General features: G+C 40.1%; 1 protein-coding gene across 1 annotated transcript; it reads left to right on the forward strand.

Annotated features, from left to right (window-relative positions):
* The first annotated feature begins 17,588 nt into the window (after positions 1-17,588).
* LOC147903078 (uncharacterized) lies at positions 17,589-18,507 on the forward strand. The gene is made up of 2 exons (XM_087373130.1): positions 17,589-17,871; positions 18,060-18,507. The coding sequence occupies exons 1-2, from the start codon at positions 17,644-17,646 to the stop codon at positions 18,306-18,308; spliced, it is 477 nt and encodes a 158-aa protein (XP_087229256.1). The 5' UTR covers positions 17,589-17,643; the 3' UTR covers positions 18,309-18,507.
* Positions 18,508-18,752: the final 245 nt, after the last annotated feature.

Consider the following 18,752-nt stretch of genomic DNA (forward strand, 5'->3'; position numbering starts at 1 on the left):
ATATGGAATAGGAATGTGCCTGAGAAAATGTCTTCTCTTGCTTGGTTAATTCTTCCCAAAGCAGTGTGGTCTAACTCTAGAGGGCTCAACATTGGTAAAGGTGATGGCAAATGTATGAGATGCCTGAACTCTATGGAGGATGTCTTTCATTTACTTGTTGCTTGCCCTCATGCTAGAAGAGCATGGAAGTTCATTCAGATGGAGTGTGGTGAACCTATAAACTAGAAATCCATATTGCTAGGGGATTCTTGCAAAGTAAGGCATAAGCATTGGTTTCATAAGGGCCCATTCTATCTGGTTCATCTGGGTCTCTAGAAATAATTTTCGGTTTAATCATAAAGATATTTGTACTAATGCTATGTTTGCTTCATGGTGGGATAGAAAAGGAGAAGACTTGACTTCTTTATTAGTTGCATACAACCTTGAACACTAGAGACTAAGTGCAGACATCTCCAGACATAAACATTCTTGTTTCATATCAGATGAGCATGCCAAACTACCCCCCTTCTTACAAAGTAAAGTTGCATCAATTGGTGCTCCTTTACAGATACCCTCTTCTTCAGGATCCTCCTCTCTACCTCTTGATGGCTCTTCAAGCAAAGCTCCTACCGCTTTTGTTGCTACTACTGATGATGTTGTCCCTCCCTTCTATCCTACTGTGGTTAGCCTCTCTAGCAAACCCCCCCCTTGGTTGCGGACACCTCAGATGCTGCCTCTCTTGGATCCAACATTTAGTTTCCTTGTGCTAGGTTTTTTGCTTAGTTCCCTTCTATCCTTCCTGATTCAACCTAGGGTCTTGTAGTGGTTCTACCTATTTCAAGGCATGATTTGGCTTCAATGTCTATTGACCCTTCTCAGGGCCTTGCTGTGCTGTTGCTCATGGTCACTCTACAGATACTACTGCTGCTGCTACTTTAGATTCCAAAGAGGAAACCTCTAGCTTCTCCTTCCATCTTTGAGAAGCAACTCTTAGTTATTTTTGAAGATGGTAGGTTTTTGTTATTCCATGATGTAAGCACTGATGTAATCACAACTGATAGTCTACGGGAAATCTTTTGATGTACTAAATGTTTTAAAGCAATAAAGACCCTCTATTTTTTTGCCCTTTTTTTTTTTGAGGCTATAGACCATAATGGATAGGGTGGCCTTAACTTGGAGATCTGATGATCAATAGCAAGTGCATAGTGGATGGATGGAAGGTGGGGCTCTCAAATTTGAGAGTGGGAGGTGATGGGATAATAGGTAGGCAAGAAGTGGAAAAGAAATCGAGTCAACTGATGGAAGTAGACAATGCTGTGGAATTGAGGAAGAATGTGATGAAGTGGAAGGAGCCAACCAAGATGGCTATGTTACCAAATGGATGATCATCAAAGTGTAGCGAGAAGAAACTCCTCAATTCTTGAGTAGACGACTAGCATGTGGAGTCGATGATTACAATTACATGACTCGCCAAAGAAACCTGTCTAAGATCATGGATGTGTTAAATGTTTTTTTATCTTAATAAAACCAAAATTTGTATTAAGTGCAAAAAAGGATTACGACTAAGAAGGATCAGTATAGCATAGTCCATAAGATCTATCAGTGATCTAAGATTCATTTAGGTGGTTGTATTGAGAGTGCTTGGAAAATCATAGCTCATAGATTGGAATATTTCCATGGATTGGCTCAAAAGAGCTTCATTCACAAGGTTCTCAAGCCATCCAGCATATTATTACAAGCTGATTTTAGGGCTTAGGTCTCCGTAAAGCTCGTAGTAGCTAAAGGTAAAAAAGATCCACGTGGTGAGCACAGGAGACTAACACATGGCAGCAGGAGGAAAGGTGGATTTGATTTTTAAATAGGAGCCATATTTATGAGCCTTGCATGTGGATTTTTTCCTCAAACATGCCCCATGATGTCTTCCACTTGTTGCAAACCCTTTTGCTATCTAAGCAAGCATCTCTTGAAGTAGATGACAATGAACTTACCACCTTTGAATTGGAAAAGGCATCTAGCTTGTGGATTCGAACATTTGCATGGGTTGGCTCAAAAGAGCTTCATTTAGAGAGATCTCAAGACATGCAACATGTACTAGGTGATGATTATATGGTTAACGTCTTAGATTTTGGATCGAAAAAGTTCACATTTGAGGAAAATTCTTCATAGAGATGATATTGGCTAGCAAATTTGGATATTTGGATCCTAAATATGTTCGTATGCTCACTATTTGGCAATCCTATGACCTATCAATCAAGTTTTTCTCATGTTAATTCTAGGGGATTGGGGCTTCTTTGTAGGCTAATTTGTGTTAATGAAGATCTTTGCTTTCATTGTAAGCTATGTGTGATTGAGGTGCATGTCTACTTATCTTGGGGGTTTTTTTTTTGCCCATCATTGGATGCAAAACATTAGACAATAGGTAGTTTGAGCATGCATCTAGTTAGTTGGTTTTGTTGGTATTGGTGAATAAGGAGGCATTGATAGATTCATGATCATAGGTGGGTGATGAGACCTCCAAAAGCATGTGCATGGTTGCCAAAATATTAGACTATTGTGGATAGCTTGAGAGCCATACCTATGCCCTGAGGACATGGGCCATGCTATGAATGTGCTCTCTCCTTTGATGGAACAATGAAAGCCCACAAGTGATGATAGATAGGATGATGAGGGTATTATGGCTCTTCCCCAAGCTCTCATGAGATGGCAAGGCTTTGACAAGTGTTCTATCACTTTGTGTGTGGCTAACAACTGTGTAGGCTCCTTGGAAAGCATGCATCTATGGAAATCACAGATTGCAAAAATCTTCCCTTTAGCTAATGGATGGGCAATAGACTCTAATAAAACATGGAAATAGGAGGATAGGGATATTTGAATTTTGAATCAAAGGAATGCCTTGCACATGGATTTGTCTCTCTGACAAACCTGATGACATCTACCTCCTCTCACCACACCCTTTGCTTAGGTCATTCTACTCTTGATGTCTACCTGCTCCTACCACACCTACATCAAGCTCACTTTTATCACATGTGCCTACTCTGTTCAATTGCTTGCATGTTGATCTCACTCATAGATTGGAATATTAGCATGGACTAGCACAAAACAGCTTCTTTCATAGGGTTCTCAAGCCATCTAGTGTATTATTAGATGTTGATTTTAGGGCTAAGGTCTCGATGAAGCTTGCATCTAAGGGTCAAAAATATCCATGTGGTGAGCAGAGGAAGGATACATGGATTTTATTTTTGAATAGGAGCCATAGTTATGAGTCTTGCATGTAGATTTTTTCCTCGTACATGCCCCATGATGTTTGTCTCCTATTGCACATGCTTGGGAGATCTAAGCAAGGATCTTTTCATGTGGATGACAATGAACTTACCACCTTTGAATTGGAAAGGGCATCTAGCTCATGGATTCTAATATTTGCATGGGTGGGCTCACACTAGCTTCATTTAGAGAGATATCACACCATCCAACATATACTAAGTGATGATTATAGGGCTAAAATTTTAGATTTTGGGTTGGCCAAGCTCACACCTCAAGGCAAATTCCTTGTAGAGATGAGATTAGTTAGCACCTTTGGATATTTGGACCTTGAATATGTTTGTATGCTCACTTTTGATTTGATAATCATTTCAATCCAGTTTTTCTCATGCTAATTCTAGGGGATTGGGTCTTCTTTGCAAGTTGATTTGTGATAATTTAGATCTTTGCTTCCCATTAATCAGCTCTATGCCTTTCAAACTTCCCTCTTGAATTTGAATTCTAAGAAGCCATCCTAGAGAGCCTACAGCTATAGCAAAAAGAAGAGGAGCAAAAAGGCAGCCTTGTCTAATTGATCTCTTAAGAAAAAAGGGGTCACTCATCATTCCATTGACATTGATCTTAGCTATTGCATTAGTGAGTAGAAGTTTAACACTTGCTACAAAAGAGGGTCCATACCCATGTCCTGTAGAGATTGAGTTATAAAATCCCATTCCAACATTTCATAAGCCTTATTAAAGTCAACTTTAAGAAATCAAATATCCTGTTTAGTTTCTTTAGAATATTCACATCCTTCCCATATATTAATAATGGCTTCAAGAAGGTAATGTCCCTTGATAAACCCCTTTTGCTCTAGAAGAATCCAATATTTCATTTTGCCTTGAATCCTTAGAGCTAAGAATTTTGCAAAAATTTTGTTGCTGCAGTTTAATATTGTTAAAGGCCTTTAGTTCTTAATCTCATCTTTGGGGGCCTCTTTAGGGATCAGTTTAATAATGCCACCATTAAAGTGAAGGGGAAGAAAAACTTTCACTGAACTTTCTTGCCATAATAGTAATAAATATGGGCCAACTAGTTCCCAGAAAACCTTGTAGAACTCAATAGGTAACCCATCTTCCCCAAGTGTCTTACCATCTACCATGACTACCATAGGTTCTTTCAACTCTTCCAAACTGAAAGGTCTCTCTAAGTAGGGTGGATCAAAAGTTTTAATAGCCTTCTCCCTTATAATTTGACAAAGTTGTCTTACTCTTTGAGTGTCATCATTAAGGGGACATGTGCAGGAGAGTGTTCCTAAAAATGATGCTAGATGTATTCAATATTCTCCTCAATGTTATTTAAGTGGGAGCCATTTGGCCTTTTAAGGAGAGGGATCTCCTCTTGACACCTTTTTCTTTTGATTATTTTGAATTTTTCCTTAGTAGGCCTATCAATCTTACCAGCCCACCAATCTCTATAATAAACTTTGGAATCATTTATCCTGATCTGCTCTTGTATTCTGAGAAAATTTTTTGCACTATTCAGTTTTGCATGGGCCTCCACATCTCTAGCTCTAGCTTTTTGCTCTAAAGTTTTGATATTATCCTAAATGCAAGCTATTCTTTGAGCTCTAATCTATGCCCTTTACTGTCTAGCTATTCTTAGAATGTTTTGAGTATCTTTGACAGCAAGTGTCCAAGCATATGAGGCTGTGCTATGCTTAGAGAAAGTACTATGCCAATCCTTGTTGTGATTAGAGTTTTCACACTCTAGGTGGAAGAGTTTAGGGTTAGCTTTAAACCAAGAAGGGCTTCTCTCACTAGAATCAAAATCACACCTCAAAAACATAGGTTTGTGGTGTAACAAGCTTAAAGAGGAGTATGTTTCTACTCTCAAAGATAGATAATTGTTTAGTAAACTTTGGGAGACATAGAGCCTGTCTAATCTCTAGCCTCCCTTCTATTATCCCCAACTTGATTGTTGCACCATGTAAAATCCCTATCTGTGCTCACATCAATTAGCTACCAGTGCTCTTTATCCTCTTCCCAAGAAAGTAATTCAGAATCTCTGATGCATGTGCCCTTTTCCATCCATCTGTCTATCTTGCTCTCTACCATGTTGAAATCCCCCATTAGAATGCAGTTGCCATCTGCACACTGTAGAGATTCCCATAAAGCCCTCCTTTCTATACCTGAGTTAGGAGCATAAAGAGAGATAACTGAGAGATTAATTTCCTTCATACAACAATGCATCATTAACCATATATTGTGGTCATCTATAGTGACTTGGGTGATGCTATCTTTGTAATGAGATAAAATTCCAATAGCTGTGCCCCCTTTGCCCTCCTCATGTGAAGTGTAGTACCAAAATCTTCTTCTATCTATCACTTTAATTCTATCCTCAATAGTATTCCTAGAAGCCTTGACTTCTTGCAATGCTAAAAAAAGAGGTGATAAAGAGTTAGCTCTCAACCAGAAGGCTAGCTCTTCACTTCTGCCAGGGTCCATAAGCCCTCTAACATTGAGAGTCAAGAAAATCAACACTTTATCTAACATTCTTCTTTTGCTGCTTTTTAGCCCTGGGGTTGAGACTATTCACTTGTACTATAGCAGCCTTGGATTGTCTCCTCTTATGTTGCACCACTATAAATTCCTTGCCTTGACTAGTGTCCTCTTGAGATGGTGCCATTATTTGAGTACCCTTCCCTTGTTCATCGTCTGACTCTTCCTCACTACCTTATACCTCTTCCATGGCATCCTCTCAGTTGACATCTTCCTCAAACTCTTTGGACCATCCAGCTGCAATAACCATGTTATCATCTTGGCAGGCTGACACTGTGTCTATTCTCCAAACTCTCTTCTTGATCCTTGAGAGGTTCAAAAAAGTTTTACTTACTGTTGCTGGCTGTTGCCATGTGCCCTTCTTCTCAATCTTTGTCTTGCAAGGTTGGTTTTTTTCCTATATTCTTTTTTGAATTGTCAATCTTGTAAAGGCACCATGTTTGTGTGGCATGCCACAAGGTTGCGCGGGTGGCTCTGCATTGGTGAGGGGACTGTGGTAGCTCTTTAGTGGGGGGGAATGGAGGTAGGAATGCAAGGAGTGAGGAGAAAGGGAAGTGGTGAGCAGAGGTGGGGGGGGGCACCAGAGTGGTGTGGGTCAATTATTGAGGAGGTGGGGAGAGTGTGGGTGGACATGGGGATTTCACGAGTAGTGAGGATTTATATTGTGTGAGAGGTTGAGAGATAAGGCAATTGCACTAGCAAGTGGCACATGTAGGTGGGTTGAGCAATCAACAAGGGGCTAAAGGGAAATCTAAGAGATGAGGAGGTTGTTGATGAGAGAAAGAGAGAGACACGAGGTTGTAGACTAATGGTGGACAAGGGGCTTGGGGTGGACAATGTAGTCAAGGGTTACAAAGAGGCTAGTGAGGGAGTTGTCAAGGGAGAGTTAAAGGGCCAAGGTGAGGGGGAAGGGGTTGACATAAGGTAAAGAGGGGGCAAAGGTGCAGCAAATAGAGATCTACAAGGAGAGAGGAATGGAGGTGAGGTATAGAGAGCAAAGCATTTTGATAAGGGTATTCATGACGTGTTGCAAAGATTTGCATCCCAACCAACATTGTGAAGGATTTTAGAAGACCATCCCATATGGCATCATGTTGTGCTTGATGGTGACCATATTGGTGGCTTGTTTTTGAGCACAGTAAGAATGTAGTAGAATATAAGAGTAATGAAGGGGGTTATGGGTACATGATTAGTGAGTGTGGAGATATGCTTACAAGGACGAAGGGAGAAAGGAGGAGAATGGGGACATGTATCAACAATGAGAAGTTATGGAAGACAAAAGAGAGACATTATGTGAAGGAAAATGAGGGACAGGAGAGGACGATGTGAATTGAATACGAGACTCTATAAGAGGACTTATTCTAGTAAGGCATTGCAATATGTATGCACGAGCAAGCTATCTAGAGGAGTACATGTGCAAGAGTGTGTGTGAGAGTGTCAGCATCAAGCAAGAGAATCCCCATTTTATATCCACTTTTCCACTCATCGGCATCGCCACATGCATAAATTGGGAGGGGCCATCTTCCATGTGGGCATCTTTGCCTAATATCTCTCAATGGAATGCAACAACCCTTTGCCCCATTTTGCACATTGTCATCTACACAGCAGACAATACACCGAATCCGGTTCAAGGGACAGGTGTTATCCCTATGAACAATTTCAAATATTGTGGCATTTTACTTATGCATTCTTTCTATAGCTTCAAAAGAATATTGTAGCATGTATGTATCTACTTACATGTGTCTACTATAGCATTTGCCTTATGCATTCTTTCTATAACTTCAAAAGCACATTGTAACATGTATGTATTCACCTACATGTGTCTATTAAGGTTGAAGTCTAGATCCTACTTGCTCTATGTGCTTTAATTTATCCACTCCTCCTTGGACCCTCTCCCTATTTTAAAATGCACACAAGCATCTATGAGACAAGTAGAGGTTTGGTACAAGATGCTTGCCACCTCATCCTACCTCCTCCTTATAATATTATTATTTGCATGGACTATATACAACCATCCTATTCAATTCACATATGGGCCCTAGGGTTGGCACATGGGTAAGCTTTCCACCTCAAAGATGGGTCCCTAGCTCTCTTATTCTATATATTACATGCTATTCCATATTACATACATTGCAAATAAACATATTAATATTGGTATTTTTTTACGAATAATTATACACATAGAGGCTGAGCCTGAGGACGAGGAGAGGGAGAGAGAGTTATTGCATAGGAGACAAAAAATTATTGGTATTTTTAAACCAATAATTATACATATATAGAGGCTGAGGTTGAGGACTAGGAGAGGGAGAGAGAGAGTTATGAGGAGATGTTAGAGTACACAAGACCAAAAGGCAAAGCTCATAATTACCTTTGTGACATCGTAGGTAGCTACATATCTAGCCATTGTCACAAGTCTATGACTCAAACATCTGCATAGTCTCTATAAGTGAATCATGCTTTAGAGTCTTACATCATTGTTCATGTAGAACATCATAAGGGGATGATTAAATATATAGACATTTGTCAAGTTTTTGTATAGAATATTCACCTCTATGGAAGATCTATGATGCATGTCACATGTCAACTTATTGTCTCACATGTGAATGTATGGCTTCATTGTATTTGAAATAATATTTGGTGTCTTTGCTTATGTACTTTACTACCATGCATGTGTGGTACTTCATGTGTTAATGTAAGGCTTCTAAGAGTGATCATATTCTCAACTCTAGATCCTTAAAGGGTCCATGGAAATTATGAAGGCACTTTCAAACCTTACTTATCGACTTGCTTACATGCTTACTTAGCTTCTACGATGTAACCTATGTGTTTTTTGTGTTGTACTATTTGAGGTATGGGGAACGGTGTGACTCGTGCATAGACACCTATTATGCCATCCTTTCTACGATGCTAGCCTATCCAACATATCTATGATGTTGCATGTCCATATAGCAAGCATTACCTTACATGCATGACATCTATTATGCCATCCTTTCTTCGATGCTAGCCTATCCAACATATCTATGATGTTGCATGTCCATATAGCAAGCATTACCTTGCATGCATGGTAGCAATGTACATCAAGAAAAAAATCAAATGTCACATCAAGGAATATGAACACATACATTGACATGTGAACCCATAAGTTGACATGCGATTCACATCATCAATCTTCATCAAGCAGTAAAGGTCACCCCATGATCATCTTTAACATAAATTTTAAGGCACATATCTGATATGTTTGGAGACCATTTGGAGTCCAAACTAATGCAACCTTTATCAACACTTTTGGCTATCAAAGAAATGCATTTTAGGTGAAACTTTACACACTCAAAATTCATATCTAAAGTCATCATTTGACAGCACCAAATGAGTTATTCTAAGGTAAGTATTATATTTTTCTCGACAATAATTGATACATTTTTAGTACTATTTTCGTTACATCACTCTTATTAAGAGCTACAATCTCAAGGGTTCAAAATATTAAAGATCACTAGTTAATACTAGGCTAACATCATGTCTAAGGGTCATCACAATGACTATATATTTTTATATTAAAAAAGCAAGATATATGAGAACTTATGGGCATTGGAAATTCAAAGTATAAAATGTTTTTGGATTGAAGAAGTCGTGTGGAATTGTCATACGAATAGAGAAATGATATAAACATTCAATGAAAGGTGAAATAAGTTTAAGTTACAAACAAGCAAGAGTTTATGGGATGAAATAGCTTGATTAGCCATGAACACGATCCACTTCAACATCAAGATATCACACTCCTAAGCATCAAAGAAAGACCCTAGCCATAGATGAATGGAAATCTTAGAGAATATATTGATGCATATAAACTTAAATAGAATCAAAATAATGTTATCTTATGAGATTGAAGGACTCTGACTCTATTAATTTACTTAAGTTGTTCAAAGAATTAAAGGGGATAGATTACATTCAGTGGTCTACAAAAAGACTATGAATAAATTTTTATAACCAAATGCACAACCTATGGAGATATGGTCATTGGTATGATCAACAAACATGTATAGATGATGTGACATGTGTGTACATGAGGTTGGTCCAAAATTATAGGGAATCCTTATGGAACTTGAGTAATCATGAACAACTCTTGGGTTAGAACTTTAGGGAAACCTTATGGGACTTAAGTTTGGTGAAGAACTTGTCTGGGACTTTGGGCAACTTGATCTATGTTCATTATACAATGTATCACATTCTCTTTTTGGATGAGAGAAGGTGTATATGCTATATAGCATCTTGGTGTCTCCTTGCTCCAGTGACATTGCATAAAATTAATAATACACAATTGAACATGATATCAAGCCCATAGTGTTGGTATACATCCAATGCCCACCTCTCATACGTAACCACCAATGTTCTATAGTGCTTTTTTGTAAGGCCCCCATTATGAGGGGAAACCATGGTGTAAGCATTGGACGTTGGTAGGCCCCTAGTTTGCACACTAGATGAGAGCTCATGTGCATTATCTGATGGCTAAGTGATGGTAGAAGGACTCCCTAAGGGCTTGAGGGAAGCACCCTTGACATATTTCTATATGGTATCAAAGAACTAGGTACTTTGAGTAGCAATCGTGCAAGAAACCTAGTCATGACAAAGATCTAGCACTTGGTGCAATGGCTATTGTTGGTGGATCTATTGGAGTGCCTGCCACTACTGCTCCTACTCCAACAATTTGCATTTGATCACCTGCCTTTATGAAAGGAAAACTCGATGGTACAAAATATACTCTTTGGAAGTTCAAGATAAGTACAATTCTAGACTCATATCAGCTCTTGGAAACAATTCTTCGTAGTGATTGGCACTTTTGATCTTGCAAATCCCAATAACATAGTTCCTCCTAATGCTAGCATGGAAGCAGCGCAGTGATGATGTACTTTGCGCCATCATCAAAAGTGACTCTAATTCAACACACTTCAGAGGCATCTAAGGCTTGGAACATGCTCAAGAATTAGCATGAAACGTGCAATCAAGAATCAAGAATCAATAGGAAACATGCAATCAAACTTGGATTTAGAATTTAGAAAATCAACTTTTTGTCAAAAAGCTTGCTAAAGGAGAGATAGCTGCAACATTCGTCACAGAAGGATAAAAAATTTGTGTGATCAAATGGCTATTGTGGGCATTGCAAAGATTAGTGAAGAGCTAACTCCTAGGTGCGTTTGAGTTCTACCTCAAAAATTTGAAGGTTTGGAACATATCCGAGACTTAGTATGAAACGTGCAATCAAGAATCAAGAATCAATATGAAATGTGCAATCGGACTTCGATTCAAAATTTAGAAAATCAACTTTTGGTCAAAAATCTTGCTAAAGGAGAGATAGCTGCAACGTTCATCACAAGGATAAAAAAATTGTGTGATCAAATGGCTATTGTGGGCATTGCAAAGATTAGCAAAGAGCTAGCTCCTAGGTGCATTTGAGTTCTACCTCAAACATTTGACGGTCTGGTAACTGCTGTTAACACTCAAGCTAGAACACTTGCACTTACATTTGAAGAATTTTGTGCTTTACTACTTGAGGAGGAGATGCTAATTAAGAGCCGTGATGGTGAAAGCGATGTTTCTTTCACAGCTAACTAGGGTAATTCTTCATATGAAAGATGAAGAAGACAAAAAATAAGAAGTTTCAAGGGTCTGCCATTATTGCGGCAAGAAAGGTCATGCTGCAAAAGATGGCAAAAAGAACTAGTATGATGGGAAGAATGGGACCATTTTTAGCTTCATAGAAGGGTAAGGAGACTATCAACAATGCTAAAGTTGAGCTCAATTATTCATGGCTCTTGAGGAGATGTGCTCCACCGCTAAATCTTCACTAAGCAAAAGTTTGTGGGTATTGGATAGTAGCACAACTCGACACATAATAGGTACAAATGAATAATATAGTTCCCTTCAGCCTCTATGAGAGCCCACCAATGTTAAGTTGGGAATGATGCCAAATGTGCAGTTCAAGACTAGCACCATCTCATTTGTAGCAACCAATGCTGAGTCCAAGAAGCTATTTGATGTATTTTTTATTTCCCAAATAAGAAGAAATGTTCTTTTTATTGTTGCTATAATAAAGTGATTGTGATCTGGAAGTTTTTCTTAAGAAATCTAAAGCAAAAATACTATATGCAAAGGGCAATGTAGATGGCAAAAATGTTCTAGTCGAAATAACCTATATGAGCCGAATACTGTTACAGTCACTTCAGATTTGGAGTACGAAGACTATGGCACGAGATTTTTTGCCACATATTAGTGCTATGCTAGACTAAAGGAAACACAAAAGAAAGAGATCGTTGCACATTTGGATGCAATTAAAAACATGTGGTAGCCATGTGAAGGTTGTTTGATGGGCAAGCAACAAAGGAAGCCATTTCCACGTGAGACAAGAAAGGACCAGAAATCGAGCAGAGGAGCCTCTAGAGCTAGTACATGCTGATCTCTATGGTAAGATGTCTACTATTGCTTTGGGTGGAGCTCTCTAATTTGTGATGTTTGTTGACAATTATAGTAGAAGGATGTGGGTTTGTTTTCTTTGGGGTAAGTCTCAAGCTCTTAAAAAGCTTAAACTATGGCACAAGATCATAGAAAATAGGAAAAGACTCCAAAAAGTCAATTTCTAGGTACAACTTCTTACTTGGATCTGGTATTTGCTCTTGGATAAGTAAGAAGCAACCTAAGGTGGCCCTCGCTTCAACAAAAGCAGAGTACATGGTAGCTTGCTTTGCTACATGTGAAGCACTTTGGCTTTGAAGGACCTTAGTAGACATAGGAGTTCTAGTGAAAGAGCCAACATCACTAAGGTGCGACAACTAGAGTTGCATGGCCATCTCTAAGAACCCTATGTTTCATGCTCGCACAAAGCACATCGAGATTCAGTACCACTATGTATGGGAGCTGACCCAAGATGAGATCACTGATTTGGAGTACTGTTGCACTAAGAAAAATTGTGATGGCATCTTCACCAAGGCTTTGGGTAATTCAACATCTTCACGAGCTTGGCATTGGTCCAAAAACCTAGTTCACCTTCAAGTGGACATTGAGTGGGGGTGTTGGTATATGTCCAATGCTCACCTATCATATATAACCACCAATGTTTCATAGTGCTCTTTTGTAAGACCCCCATTATGAGGAGAAGCCATGGTATGCCATCTCATGGTGCCTGTTTTGATGGTTAGGAGATGGTAGAAGGACTTCCTTGGGGTTCGGGGGCAACATCCTTGATGGGCTTCTAAAGGCAACGTCTTATTAAGGGGTTCAAGGGGCAACATACATAGTGAGGGGTTCAGGGGGCAATGCCCCCTTGAGGAGTGTTTGGGGGCAATGGCCCCAGTGGCAAGGTCAAGGGGTCGTCACTTGGCCTCAACCCCATAAGAAAGGCATTCGCGAGAGCATGCACATGTGAATTTGCTTATGCATGCATGGTTGGTGGTCGGTAGTCAATGGTCAGTGGTCAGTGATGAAAGTCAAGCAAACATGTTCCATCGTCCTCAACTTTAGTCAAATGGTGGAAAAGTCAAAATGCATGTGCCACCGCCAACCCACCAAGTGGCTAGAATCGGTTGACTAAGAACGAGTCCAATACTCAAGCCTTAGCATCAAATGCCAATACCACTTACCTTGAGTCCTTCTTCATCCAGAGTTTGCCTGGATCATCATTGAAGGTTTGTTGGAGAGTGCACAAGTGGACAACACCATTAGCAATATCTTATTTGGTGATAAAAGTCTTATCTCACTCCATTTGTCTATTCTTTTGTTATTGTACTATCATTGTTGCAAGACAGTCTTTTCGCTATGTCATATTTCTTTACATAGTGTGTTCAAGGGGAGCTTGGATGTGAGGGTGAGCTTGCAATATAGCTTTTCATTCCACTTTTGAGTAATCATGCTTAGATTTGTAGCGAACATATTCAGCTTATTAATTGAGACCTTGGATAAACCCCTTTAGTTCTGATAATTTTCTATATTTTTCTTGTGTGTGGGACTGTGTGTCAATATTATGTTTTTCTCTTAGATCTTGTGCATCAAGCTTGAGTGGGTAGGTGTCTAAATGTGAGGATGAAAGGTGATCCTTATGTAAGTAGGGGAGATTTTGAGTGGGTTTAGGGGTGACAAGGCCTAAGAGTTGGGTGGCAAAACCTCTTCTTATCTTTTAATTCATGTTATGTGTATTTCCTGTTAATGTTTGAAACGTTATCGCACATAATTGTCCAAAAGTAAATAGAAAGTAGCCATAACTTGAAGAAAGAAACCCAAGCATGGTATGTTTAAGCAATTTTAGCATGAAGAACCATCGTAAGAGCTCAAGTGGCACTCAAAGGGTCAAGGTGCTAGGGGCAAGGCATCTACATCAAGTGATTAAGAGAAATGGGGAATTGTGATTATCAATGTTAAAAGTGGGGATGGAGGATAGATGTTGTGTCGCGGTTTGGGAGTGGGGGGGATATCACCTATTGACCCATATGTGTGTGATGAAGTAGGATGGAGTGCCACCATTGACCTTTGCAAACATAGGCTATGTTAGTGGGTGGGGTGCTGCCGCTAATTCAAAGGTGGGCTGTGAAGCAAGGATGAAGAATAAACTTTTCTGTTGATACATTGTGAATATAATATATCAAATTGATGCTTTTGCTAGTCTGAGTTCTGGGGATTCCACCACTATGAATGGCAATAACTATTAACATGAAAAATTAACAATTGAGCTAAATTTTATGAAGTTTTCTAAAAACCCTAGTTTAAAATCCTTGCTCATTTAATGGACTTTTGCAAAATGATTTAGGCACTCAAAACTAGATAACTTGATGAGGAAATCTTTAATTGGAGAATTAAAAGGGTAAAGGGTTTGTTGCTATTTTATATTGTAAGTGAATTTATATTTAATAATCCTCTAGAATTGAGATAGATCAATGCATCAAAGAGGTACTACAAGGTGTTCTTTAGAAGCAAAAGGGGTGATATTATTTTTACAAGAAAATGAAGTGAAAGAAGAGTTTACGCTTTTATCGTGTAAATAGCCATATTTTTATGAAGAAATCCACTCTTCCATAATCATACATTAATCAGCTCTTGAGTTTTTCTAGCTATAGCTTATCATATGTCTTTAATTGCTATATTGGACATTGAATACTATTAATAAAATAAAAGGATGCATTGGAATCTTTATGCATAGCAAAATGACCATTCCTTCCTTCATGAAGATCAACATATCAAATTAATTCATCAATTAAAGCTAACATATTATAGGGGAGAGCATGACTTCTCCACAATGAGATAGTTCTAAATGGTTGAAGTGTGTAAACTATCGAAGAGTTAGAAATTAGATGTGAAAAGAATGCCTCAAGGTGGAATATCTGGAGCCATAGAATTTCGCGCATTCAACAAGAGGCTCTAAAAATGCCAAGTTTCACACAAAAACCATATTTCAATAGGGGTATTTGATCACCCCTTGCACACATGTGGGGACAACTATATAGCAACCCTTCGAGACCTGAGTGCATTAAGAGACCTTCACACTTTTTTCATTGATTCAAGGTCACACTCCAGGTGCACCAAATGTGCAGAGCTTGGGCTACCAACCATCTCCCGCCAAGTTATCGTCCAGACTCTAGTCTTCCCTCAGCCCTACTTTCAACATCAATTAACACCACGTACGTCAATCGAAATTACATCCATTCATGCCTTGAGCCCTCTGGCCACCGGTGCTGCAAAGCAACAATGCATTTCTCGAACATGGAAAAAGGCCCTAAGGGTCTGTGCACACAACGTTAAAAATGCATTGTTGGAGCCTCGACCGAATTCTTTCGCGTGAACAAAAATGCTACCTCATTTACTACTTTGTAGTACGCACTACTAGCTATTGATGGTCCTGTAGTGAGCTATGTCTCCTTGCAGTGAGCTCTGTTTCTGTTGGAGAGTTCTCAGTATCCATTTTTTATTGGCAGGGCAGATGTTGCAACCACATTTAAAGCTTTGGAGCCTAAGGCCAAAGTCAGACGGCAACAATGCAAGCTTGCAGAAATCGCGCATTGGTGCTGGTTTTGGCACCTTCAAAAATCAAATGCCTCTTTTGAGCACTCGAGCGCCACCACTTTAAGAAAACCATCACTGGCTGTGCATTGCGCATTATGCGCAGCGTGTCCACAGGGCCTGAGAGCAGATTAGAGGGCCTCCCCGTGTCATGACTGAGGCTGGGGAGGCTGCTGGTTCAGCATTCGAGGTCCCGTCCCCGCGTGCCTGCTGTAGGAGGAGATTTCTGCTTTTGGAATGAGTGTTACATCCTGCAGATTGTTTCAGCAAATGGCATGGAGGAAGGAGATGGCGAATCAGAGTCTTTGGGCATTGGACTGCTGAACCAGCATCCCTGCAAACACCCTTGCTGGGCTAGCAGTCCAATGCCAGAAAAACTGATCACCAGCATTGCTAGCAACCATGGGCATGTGGAATCTTGCTGCTAGTGGGGCTGGCATAGCCCTGCTAGCCTGCGTGGGGAAGCCCTCTTACCTGTGAAGGAGGAGATTTCTATTGCTAACATTGCGAAAATAAAACACTCAACGGTCAAAGGGATAAAGGCGTATGGAGGTGGGAGCGTGGACATTCCACGAATGCTTGAGAACCCAAGCTACAACAACCCACGATCATCCGCTTTCAGAACGCAACGACTCGTGAATGAGTAAAGTATTGTAAGTGCTCGGATATTGAAATTAGGTGCCGCTTTAAAAATGATACGAGCAGCAACGGAATATTTTCAACAGCGCAATCCTCGCGATTCTATTCATAAATTTTTACTATCCTTTTTTTTTCGCGAAATAAAACACTCTATAAAAGAAAGATCTGTCTCATAACGAGACGATTACAAAGGCCTTATTCAGACATTTCTCTACTTTCCTCGCATTCATCACAGGGGAAAAAGGGCTGGAATTGTGTACACCGATGAGTAATAAATTGGGGCATAAGTGCGTAGTGAGTACAGCTTCGCACCAATGGATTAATGTTATCCGAAATGCTTTTTGAAGATTGGATCATGCACCATGGAATTCATGAGAGAGAGAAATGGTGGGCCGTGCATTTGTTAAGGATCCAATCAGGGTCTAGGCACACTGTGCAACTACTGTACAATCTTTGGGCTGGCCACGCAGTAACGAAGAATTTTTTGAAATCGTGAGTCGTGACTGGTGAGAAACAGAAATGTGGTGATTTTTATTATATGTATGCATTGTAGTTGCTTATGACTGAAGGAATGGGAAATTATGGAAGGAAATTTGGATATTTGGAAATTGGCACATTGTGCACAATTAAGTACTCATCACTGAACCAAAGTGAATTGAATGCACACTCATCACCATCATCATCATCCTCAAGGCTCTGATTCAAGTTGTCTTATATAGTAGCTTTAGCCAATCAGAAATCTGACTACGATCGCTCTCTTCTTTAAACGCATTGTTGCAGTAGGGAAAAAGAGAAAGCTTGTAGAGCAAGTTATGACAATGCTAACATGAAGGCAATCCTCTCTCCAGCCCCCACTACCTTAGCCTTATTAGTAGAGAGTGCGCCACTATTTGGAACGCTGTCCTGTTTTGTCTGCGTCCCCACGCCAAGGGTTGCTATGAGTTGCTCTCTCCTGCTACGTTTACCATTGGCCTTGGCTTCCATTGTTCCTTCCCGCAGTTAAGCTTCGCGAGATTACCCTAAACATTCTTGCATCCCTGCATGGTATAGCGGTTTACCTTATAACTGTAAGAAGCTTCTATCTTCGGCTGCACCTCCATCGCTAACCCATTTTAACGAACTTCTTTATCGCTGGCTCATCCGGAGCCTCGAGCCTCGATCCTTTACGTTGGAGAATTCGTTTTTGCTCCCTATGGATATTCAACAGTTTCTTGATTGCACGCTCTTCGTTTGTGGCTTCGATCCTACAACCTCAAAATCCCAGCTCGGGTGTCTTTTTGAGAGATTTGGATGCGTTACTAAGGTCAAGATGGTTCGCATCCGTTGTTCTGCATTCGTGAGCTTCCTCTTCAAAGATAGTGCCCAGCATGCATTCCACGAAGCTGCATCCTATGCTGGTTTAGCCATTGGCAAGAGAAAGGTATGGCGTCGGCGATGTCAAATTGCCAATTGCGGAGTCGAGCAATCTTTCGTTCTTCGAGGAAGCGAGTAAAGTTTGATGAACGTCATGCATGTGCCCAGCTGCCGAACTTGTATTAGTATTCGCATTCTTGCCCGTTTATCCGTCTATATTGTGGCCCATTGATTTTGATATCTTCCATTTTGCAGCTTCGTCTTTCGTGGGCCGTAGACTCTTGGGATTTATGCTTGTGTGAGCTGTACTTCATTCATTGTGCTGGTGATTCTGAAATCGAGTGTGAACCTCCGCAACGGGAACTCACTCCAAGTCTAACGTCAAGTGCGTCGTCTTTTGCCATAAAAATGGACGAAGGACTGGGTGGTGAGGATGGATCTTTGGCTTCTCTACCAGACGTGGACCTTGAATGCCGGGAAGTTCTCTCTTACGACTGGTGGTGATCTTCCACTATTCTGAGAATCACCATGCTCTCAGAAGGATTGGGACACTGTTGCTGCCAGTGTCCAAGTTTTTACCTTACCACGGGAAGTGTTCAGTCTGTTCAATTTTGCCTCACCATAGTCAATTTCAGAACAGGGGGCCCCCACATTTAGGCAGGTGATCATCGTAATAGGCGATTCTGATTCTACTCCCCATTGTCTGGCCATAAAAGATGTTATGCAGCCGGAAAGAACTGCGTACTCTTTCATCTCTTATGTGCTAGTTTTATTGTTGAGAATAAGCCTTTGTAAAAGGGTTGCCAACGCGATACTGCTGCTGAAACGTTCGAGTGATTATGATCGAGTTATCTCACTAAACGATAGGAATTTTGTCGTTTGAACCAGCATAATTTGGGGATTGTTGCTTTGAAATCGCGTATCGATATGTTGTTTGACTTCGTTAGT

The sequence above is a fragment of the Dipteris shenzhenensis genome, chromosome 4 (genome assembly GCF_047967505.1).
Source record: "Dipteris shenzhenensis isolate YYH24624 ecotype China chromosome 4, Dip_SZ_1.0, whole genome shotgun sequence".
Taxonomy (NCBI): domain Eukaryota; kingdom Viridiplantae; phylum Streptophyta; class Polypodiopsida; order Gleicheniales; family Dipteridaceae; genus Dipteris; species Dipteris shenzhenensis.